Here is an 8,899-nt window from a genome sequence, read left to right as displayed (position 1 = left end):
CATGATAGACCTTGGCAGCAACATATGCATTAGGCATCCATCTCCAAATCAATAAGAATTGGGCAGAGTAAACACCCATAGTTTATTCAATCTTTTTGCTTGCACTTCCAGATACCTGGAAAAGATCAGCTGCTAACTAAGGTCACTTATTGAGACCCCAACGTGCTGTATTTAGAATATTATACTGACTACCAATTATAGATATCCAGTAATGGAGTTCCTGTTCCAAGTATTTACTTCAAATATATTATCTTTAGTTTTGACCAACTATGTTAGTGAAAGAAATAAGGTTGTCTTGGTTTGGTTTCCTAATCAAATGGAGATCAATGGATGGTTTAATTGTCAAAGGCAACAGCATTATAATGAAGATACAGGTAACAGCCAAAATAAAGGAAACACTTGAGTATATGAGGAATACAAAGTAAATTGAAATCAGGTGCTTCCACACAGCTGTGGTTCCTGAGTTAATTAAACAATTGACATCCCATCATGCTTAGGGTCATGTATAAAAATGCCCAGTTACCCATTATTTTGGCTACCATGGCTAGAAGAAGAGATCTCACTTACTTTGAAAGAGGGATCTCAAAGGAGCATAGGGGGTTTAAAGGTTGTGTGTGTGTGTGTGTGTCTGTCTGTCTGTCTGTCTGTGTCTGTGAATCTATGCCAAGGCACATTGAAGCTGTTCTGGTGGCTCGTGGTGGCCCAACGCCCTGTTAAGACACTTTATGTTGGTGTTTCCTTTATTTTGGTAGTTACATGTTTATATCATGGTAAATATACACATACAAGCAATGTACCTGTTATAAAGATCTCGTCTAGCTATGTGCCCTATGATACACAGTACATCATACAAAAATAAATCATCACATAGAAAATGTGTACATATCCTAAAGCTCACATTTAGGCATCTGATTTATACAAAAGTGGATTCACATTATGCGTAACCACTGGATCAAAAATGACGTTTGATTCACATCGTCACTGCTATTTTTCACGTCACTCTACTATCACTGTCACTTATGAAATGTTCCTTACTTGTGACATTTTACATGTGCTGTTCACTGTCTTCATATGGTGTTTTACACAATTATAACAAGCATCAATAAACAATACAGTAATCAATAAACAAGATGTCAAAATGATTAAAAAAACAAGACCACAAAGTACCGTCAACATTGCCATCAATTACATATTTGCATGGCAGATACCATAGTAAGATGTGTGTGTCGTGTCATCAGAACTTAAGTTTGTGCTCAAACAGTGCAAGGAGCAGCAGACAGGCCCAGCCCATTAGGAGGCCAAGGTTCTGCAGGAGGAACATGATACAGGGCCTGTTGGTCTTCACACGACTCATCTCTGGAAGCTGAGAGAGAGAAAGGGGAGGAAGAGAAGAAGGAGAAATGAGGGTCTGGGAGTTTGAGTAGTGGGTACATCTCTCTATCACAAATCACCTGTGAATTGTAACAATCTATTACCTATCAATAGGGCCAGAATATTTTCTTGACTATGTGAGCTGACTGATCAGGGGGGGACACTGTCTGGTTAAACTCCTGTCCCTATCTATCAGTGTGTGTTTCACTAAGAACAGCAGTAGCCCAGTCTCACCATCTCTACCAGTGACAGATAGAGGAAGATCCCCGCGGTAACGGTGAAGATCCACTGCTGGACCTCTGGTTCCGAGGAGACGAAGAGGCCGATATAGAGGCCAATGAAGGCCGTCAGAGCACTGAGGAGGTTCATCATCACTGCATTCCTCACAGAGAGACCTGAGCTTAGCAACACCGCAAAGTCACCTGAGATGGAGAGAGAAGAAGAAGAAGAAGAAGAAGAAGAAGAAGAAGAAGAAGAAGAAGAAGAAGAAGAAGAAGAAGAAGAAGAAGAAGACATTTTAGGTCATTTAGAACCAGCGTGTTCAGTTCTCCGCAACTGGGACACAAATGACTCAAGTCATGTTTGACAAAAGAACCCAAAGAAGAATAACAACGCTGCCATCCCATGCCAACAACCTTTGACCTTAGAGCCGCTGCTCTCTGACTTGTGACTTCTCACCCATTTCATGAGGGATTTCGTGGCAGAGGATGGCCACGGTGGTCGCCATGCCCGTCTCGGTGGACGAGGAGAAGGCCGCCCCCACCACCAGGCCGTCAGCAAAGTTATGGAGGCTGTCTCCCACGATTACCATCAAAGCCAGTATAGGAATACCCTGTCCTGGGAACACAAAGAAAGTCTGTCTGTGTGGCGGCTCTGTCCTGAAAGCCCATCTTCTATGTTCCCTAGCCCAGTCCTAGCCCCACATTACACACAGCACACTGGACAGAACAAAACAGAACAGGATCAAACTAAACACATGGGATCAAACTGAACACATGGGACCACCCATACACAAAAATGTATGCACGCATGACTGTAAGTCGCTTTGGATAAAAGCGTCTGCTAAATGGCATATTATTATTTATTATTTATTATTATTAAACAGAGATGGAACTGAGGACTTGGGGACAGTGAGTGAAGATAAAGGAGAAAGGAGGACAAAGAGGACTGGCCACCCCTCAGAGCCTGGCACCTCTCTAGGTTTCTTCCTAGGTTCCTGCCTTTCTAGGGAGTTTTTCCTAGCCACTGTGCTTCTACATCTGCATTGCTTGCTATTTGGGGTTTTAGGCTGGGTTTCTGTATAGCACTTTGTGACATCTGCTGATGTAAAAAGGGCTTTATAAATACATTTGATTGATTGATTGATGAAATATCTTACTCACTCGTCTGATGTGAAGGGGTTCTTGGTTCCTCTGATGGGATTTCTGTGCATTCCAAGTCCTCCACTGTTCCCTGTAGGGGAGAGACAAACACATTGGAGGATTTTTTTCTTACATTACACTGCATTACAATGACATTACTCCGATCCATGACAAAGCAGCAAATCAGTGACCACAGTTCCCCCTGCCTATATCATGAACAGTCTACTCCTCTCACTGTCCGCATCAGGCCTGAATTATTCAACAGCAGCATCAAGGTCTCCTACACCATGGCCTGTTACAGATTTACTCTCGCCCACACCACTCTTCACTTTCCCTGCAATGCAACATTCTGTACATGGCAACATCAGAGTTCAAACTGTTCAAAATGTTAACAAAATAATTTCGAATCCTATAGGCCTCTTTTGAATTCCTGTGCTTTTATATTAGCCTCCCAGAGCACATTGGCAGATCATTTCTCCCACTCTCACTCCAAACCTCCGCCACCTTCACCCATGTTTTTTCTTGTTTTTGATAGGCCTAATAGTGGCTTTGTTAAAATGACACATACAGTTGAAGTCGTAAGTTTACATACACTTCGGTTGGAGTCATTAAAACTCATTTTTCAACCACTCCACAAATGTCTTGTTAACAAACTATAGTTTTGGCAAGTCGGTTTGGACATCTACTTTGTGCATGACACAAGTAATTTTACCAACAATTGTTTACTGACAGATAATTTCACTTATAATTCACTGTATCACAATTACAGTGGGTCAGAAGTTTACATATACTAAGTTGACTATGCCTTTAAACAGCTTGGAAAATTCCAGAAAATGATGTCATGGCTTTAGAAGCTTCTGATAGGCTAATTTACATCATTCGGCCTCCTGAGTGGCGCAGTGGTCTAAGCCACTGCATCGCAGTGCTAGCTGTGCCACTAGAGATCCTGGTTCGAATCCAGGCTCTGTCATAGCCGGCCGCGACCGGGAGACCCATGGGGTGGCGCACAATTGGCCCAGCATTGTCCAGGGTAGAGGAGGGAATGGCCGGCAGGGATGTAGCTCAGTTGGTAGAGAATGGCGTTTGTAACGCCAGGGTTTTGGGTTCGATTCCCACGGGGGGTATGAAAAAATATATAAATAATGTATGCACTCACTAACTGTAAGTCGCTCTGGATAAGAGCGTCTGCTAAATGACTAAAATGTAAATGTAATTTGAGGCAATTGGAGGTGTACCTGTGGATGCATTTCAAGGCCTACCTTCAAACTCAGTGCCTCTTTGCTTGACATCATGGAAAATCAAAAGAAATCAGCCAAGACCTCAGAAAGAAAATTGTAGACCTCCACAAGTCTGGTTCATCCTTGGGAGCAATTTCCAAATGCCTGAAGGTACCACGTTCATCTGTACAAACAATAGTACGCAAGTATAAACACCATGGGACCACGCAGCCGTCATACCGCTCAATAAGGAGACGCGTTCTGTGTCCTAGAGATGAACGTACTTTGGTGCGAAAAGTGCAAATCAATCCCAGAACAACAGCAAAGGACCTTGTGAAGATGCTGGAAGAAACAGGTACAAAAGTATCTATATCAACAGTAAAAACGAGTCCTATATCGCTCAGCAAGGAAGAAGCCACTGCTCCAAAACCGCCATAAAAAAGACCGACTACGATTTGCAACTGCACATGGGAACAAAGATTGTACTTTTTGGAGAAATGTCCTCTGGTCTGATGAAACAAAAATAGAACTGTTTTGCCATAATGACCATCGTTACAGTGGGGGAAAAAAGTATTTAGTCAGCCACCAATTGTGCAAGTTCTCCCACTTAAAAAGATGAGAGAGGCCTGTAATTTTCATCATAGGTACACGTCAACTATGACAGACAAAATGAGAAAATAAAATCCAGAAAATCACATTGTAGGATTCTTTATGAATTTATTTGCAAATTATGGTGGAAAATAAGTATTTGGTCAATAACAAAAGTTTCTCAATACTTTGTTATATACCCTTTGTTGGCAATGACACAGGTCAAACATTTTCTGTAAGTCTTCACAAGGTTTTCACACACTGTTGCTGGTATTTTGGCCCATTCCTCCATGCAGATCTCCTCTAGAGCAGTGATGTTTTGGGGCTGTCGCTGGGCAACACGTACTTTCAACTCCCTCCAAAGATAAGATCTGGAGACTGGCTAGGCCACTCCAGGACCTTGAAATGCTTCTTACGAAGCCACTCCTTCATTGCCCGGGCGGTGTGTTTGGGATCATTGTCATGCTGAAAGACCCAGCCACGTTTCATCTTCAATGCCCTTGCTGATGGAAGGAGGTTTTCACTCAAAATCTCATGATACATGGCCCCATTCATTCTTTCCTTTACACGGATCAGTCGTCCTGGACCCTTTGCAGAAAAACAGCCCCAAAGCATGATGTTTCCACCCCCATGCTTCACTGTAGGTATGGTGTTCTTTGGATGCAACTCAGCATTCTTTGTCCTCCAAACACGACGAGTTGAGTTTTTACCAAAAAGTTCTATTTTGGTTTCATCTGACCATATGACATTCTCCCAATCCTCTTCTGGATCATCCAAATGCACTCTAGCAAACTTCAGACGGGCCTGGACATGTACTGGCTTAAGCAGGGGGACACGTCTGGCACTGCAGGATTTGAGTCTCTGGCGGCATAGTGTGTTACTGATGGTAGGCTTTGTTACTTTGGTCCCAGCTCTCTGCAGGTCATTCACTAGGTCCCCCCGTGTGGTTCTGGGATTTTTGCTCACCGTTCTTGTGATCATTTTGACCCCACGGGGTGAGATCTTACGTGGAGCCCCAGATCGACGGAGATTATCAGTGGTCTTGTATGTCTTCCATTTCCTAATAATTGCTCCCACAGTTGATTTCTTCAAACCAAGCTGCTTACCTATTGCAGATTCAGTCTTCCCAGCCTGGTGCAGGTCTACAATTTTGTTTCTGGTGTCCTTTGTCAGCTCTTTGGTCTTGGCCATAGTGGAGTTTGGAGTTTGACTGTTTGAGGTTGTGGACAGGTGTATTTTATACTGATAACAAGTTCAAACAGGTGCCATTAATACAGGTAACGGGTGGAGGACAGAGGAGCCTCTTAAAGAAGAAGTTACAGGTCTGTGAGAGCCAGAAATCTTGCTTGTTTGTAGGTGACCAAATACTTATTTTCTTTTCTCAATTTGTCTGTCATAGTTGACGTGTACCTATGATGAAAATTACAGGCCTCTCTCATATTTTTAAGTGGGAGAACTTGCACAATTGGTGGCTGACTAAATACTTTTTTCCCCCACTTTATGTTTGGAGGAAAAAGGGGGTTGCTTGCAAGCCAAAGAACACCATCCCAACCGTGAAGCACGGGGGTGGCAGCATCATGCTGTGGGGGTGCTTTGCTCCAGGAGGGACTGGTGCACTTCAAAAAATAGATGGCATCATGAGGAAGGAAAATTATGTGGATATATTGAAGCAACATCTCAAGACATCAGTCAGGAAGTTAAAGCTTGGTCGCAAATGGGTCTTACAAATGGACAATGACCCCAAGATGTGGCAAAATGGCTTAAGGACAACAAAGTCAAGGTATTGGAGTGGCCATCACAAAGCCCTGACCTCAATCCTATAGAACATTTGAGGGCAGAACTGAAAAAGCGTGTGCAAGCAAGGAGGCTTACAAACCTGACTCAGTTACACCAGCTCTGTCTGGAGGAATGGGCCAAAATTCACCCAACTTATTGTGGGAAGCTTGTGGAAGGCTACCCGAAACGTTTGACCCAAGTTAAACAATTTAAAGGCAATGCTACCAAATACTAATTGAGTGTATGTAAACTTCTGACCCACTGGGAATGTGATGAAATAAATAAAAGCTGAAATAAACCATTCTCTCTACTATTATTCTGACATTTCACATTCTTAAAATAAAGTGGTGATCCTAAATGACCTAAAACAGGGAATTTTTACTAGGATTAAATGTCAGGAATTGTGAAAAACTGAGTTTAAATGTATTTGGCTAAGGTGTATGTAAACTTCCGACTTCAACTGTATTTCCTAATATTGAGAACAGTAATCTATGCCATCACGCCAATTGTGTTCAACCAGTTCAAAGAGGGTTGACAGATTTGTCATCAGCGCTAATTTGAAGCATCAGTGGACACAGGAACACAGTTATACCACCGCAGCTGTTTGTCTCTCTTCAAAGCAGAAACCTCAAAAGCGCTCAAAAAGTAGAGACAGCTCATGTCCAAACAAGCCTAGGGGACACATGCATGAGGATGCACCTTCAATTGAGTTCTTTCCTTCTGCTCTTATCTGAGGAAGTTCAAGGGCCACCTATAGGTTTCATACTGCTTCATCCGTCCATTGATGCAATTTTTTACATTTTTTAGTCATTTAGCAGACACTCTTATCCAGAGCGACTTACAGTTAGTGAGTGCAATCACTGAACATGTTTTTTTAAAAAGTGCTGCCAGTTACGCTACTGTATGGGTGCTAGAGAGGGACAAACAGACTCACCAGCTGCATGGTTGAGATGGACTTGCCCCTCTGTGACTGGCCGTTGCAGTTGAGCTCTCGGGGGAGGTCATGGGAATGGCCCAGGCCCCCGTGACCCTGCCAGATAAAAAGAGACTCATCATTCTCCAGTCACTCCAGAGGCCATCATCCAGAGCCACAGCCACCTGCACAGTCAGCTCAGCTCCGGCTCTGTCCCAAATGGCACCCTATTTCCTATGTAGTGCACTACTTTTGACCAGGACCCATAGGGATGCAGCTTCATTCCTGGTTTCAGCCAGGGCCAATGGGAACCAATGGGAAAACAGTAATGAATAACTTGTTTTTTAATGGATTTCCACAGATAACGTTCGGATGAGGACGTGCTGGTTATTCATAAGAGTGAAACAGCCTGCTAACAGTTATTGTTGTTATTGTTACCTCCTTGTGTTTTGTTGTTTTGTTGAGTTACCTCAGGATGTTGATCATTTCCAGGCCTGTAGTTCGATGTTGGTGTGTAACAATCTGCATATTCGTTGTTTTAAACAGGAAGACGGATATGCCAAGAGACAGACAGAAATACTTTAGTAAAAACTGTCATCTTACATGACCATGTGATGGCATCACAAGGGAGAAGATCCTTTCGATGAGGAAAAAGCTGTAGATTCCAGCGATGATTCCCAATATCTTCCACAGATATTCCTTTCCCTCAGTAAAGTGATGATTGTCTTGGTGACTGTCATCATGGAGGCCAAGGATCTCCAGAGGAGACAGGGAGAGAAAACAATGAGACATTTAATCTACACTGAAAGTATTCTTATATGTTTTGTAATCAGTCCAGTAGTCATGACTCATGATGACTATAGAAAAAAGGGGAGCTAAGATAGAAAGGAAATCCCAATTGATGTCACTGACCACACTGTTTGTTTTACAATGGTTAAAATGTTGTTATGCAGTTTTAGAAAATATCTTAGACCAAATAGGTTGGCCTGTTTAGATGAAACAGCTATAACACCATTTTTATGTACTTGGGAGATGTCACCATTTAGGAGATAACCTCTATTCCCTATAACTGTGGTTTGAGGTTTATGAGGCCTCTGTGCCCTTTACCTGGGGTTTAAGTGTGACCTCTGCCCTATACATGTGGGATGAGCATGGCCTCTGTGCCCTATACCTGTGGTATGAGGTGCAGGAGGGCGTCCCCTGATAGGGTGCCCACAGCCAGGCCCACAAAGAGCTGCAGGATGAGGGCATAGGTCTCCTGGCAGGAGTTCAAGAAGATCAAGCAGATGCCCAACATGGAGCCCACAGTGATGAGTAACACAGCAGCTGTACTGTAGCCATATTCTACAGAGAGAGCAGAGACAGTGATGTGTTCAGAACTATAGCAGAGATAACATCAATAGTTAAGAGACAGACTACAGCAGCTTTATGTGTTGTAGCCATACATAAACGGCATTGTTCAACAGATGGACTATACATGTTTTAGACTCTACTCAGGACAAATAGTGACAAATGGGGGCATGCTGAACATCTTAGCTAGATATTGACATTGGCCAAAGGACAGTGTAGACAAGCTGTTGATTTCTAATGATGGGTTGTGAGGTACAGTGTCTTACTCTCAATGGCACTGGGTGGAGATCCTTGTGTAGCTGGCTCTGTGGACTCACAGGCAT

General features: G+C 43.0%; 1 protein-coding gene across 1 annotated transcript in view; it reads right to left on the bottom strand.

The window, feature by feature from the left end:
* Window positions 1-1,234: 1,234 nt before the first annotated feature.
* Window positions 1,235-8,899, bottom strand: part of LOC311138563 (zinc transporter ZIP12-like) — a gene marked incomplete at both ends in the record, with an annotated part of 12,637 nt that continues 4,972 nt past the window's right edge. Inside the window, 8 exons of the mRNA XM_084173305.1 lie at window positions 1,235-1,363; window positions 1,606-1,793; window positions 2,050-2,208; window positions 2,754-2,823; window positions 7,248-7,343; window positions 7,830-7,982; window positions 8,398-8,570; window positions 8,843-8,894. Coding sequence (XP_084029431.1) covers window positions 1,235-1,363; window positions 1,606-1,793; window positions 2,050-2,208; window positions 2,754-2,823; window positions 7,248-7,343; window positions 7,830-7,982; window positions 8,398-8,570; window positions 8,843-8,894 — 1,020 coding nt within the window. The remainder of the gene's footprint in view (window positions 1,364-1,605; window positions 1,794-2,049; window positions 2,209-2,753; window positions 2,824-7,247; window positions 7,344-7,829; window positions 7,983-8,397; window positions 8,571-8,842; window positions 8,895-8,899) is intronic.

Source organism: Coregonus lavaretus (assembly GCF_964263955.1).
Source record: "Coregonus lavaretus genome assembly, chromosome: 2".
Taxonomy (NCBI): domain Eukaryota; kingdom Metazoa; phylum Chordata; class Actinopteri; order Salmoniformes; family Salmonidae; genus Coregonus; species Coregonus lavaretus.
This window is presented reverse-complemented; position numbering and strand designations above follow the sequence as displayed.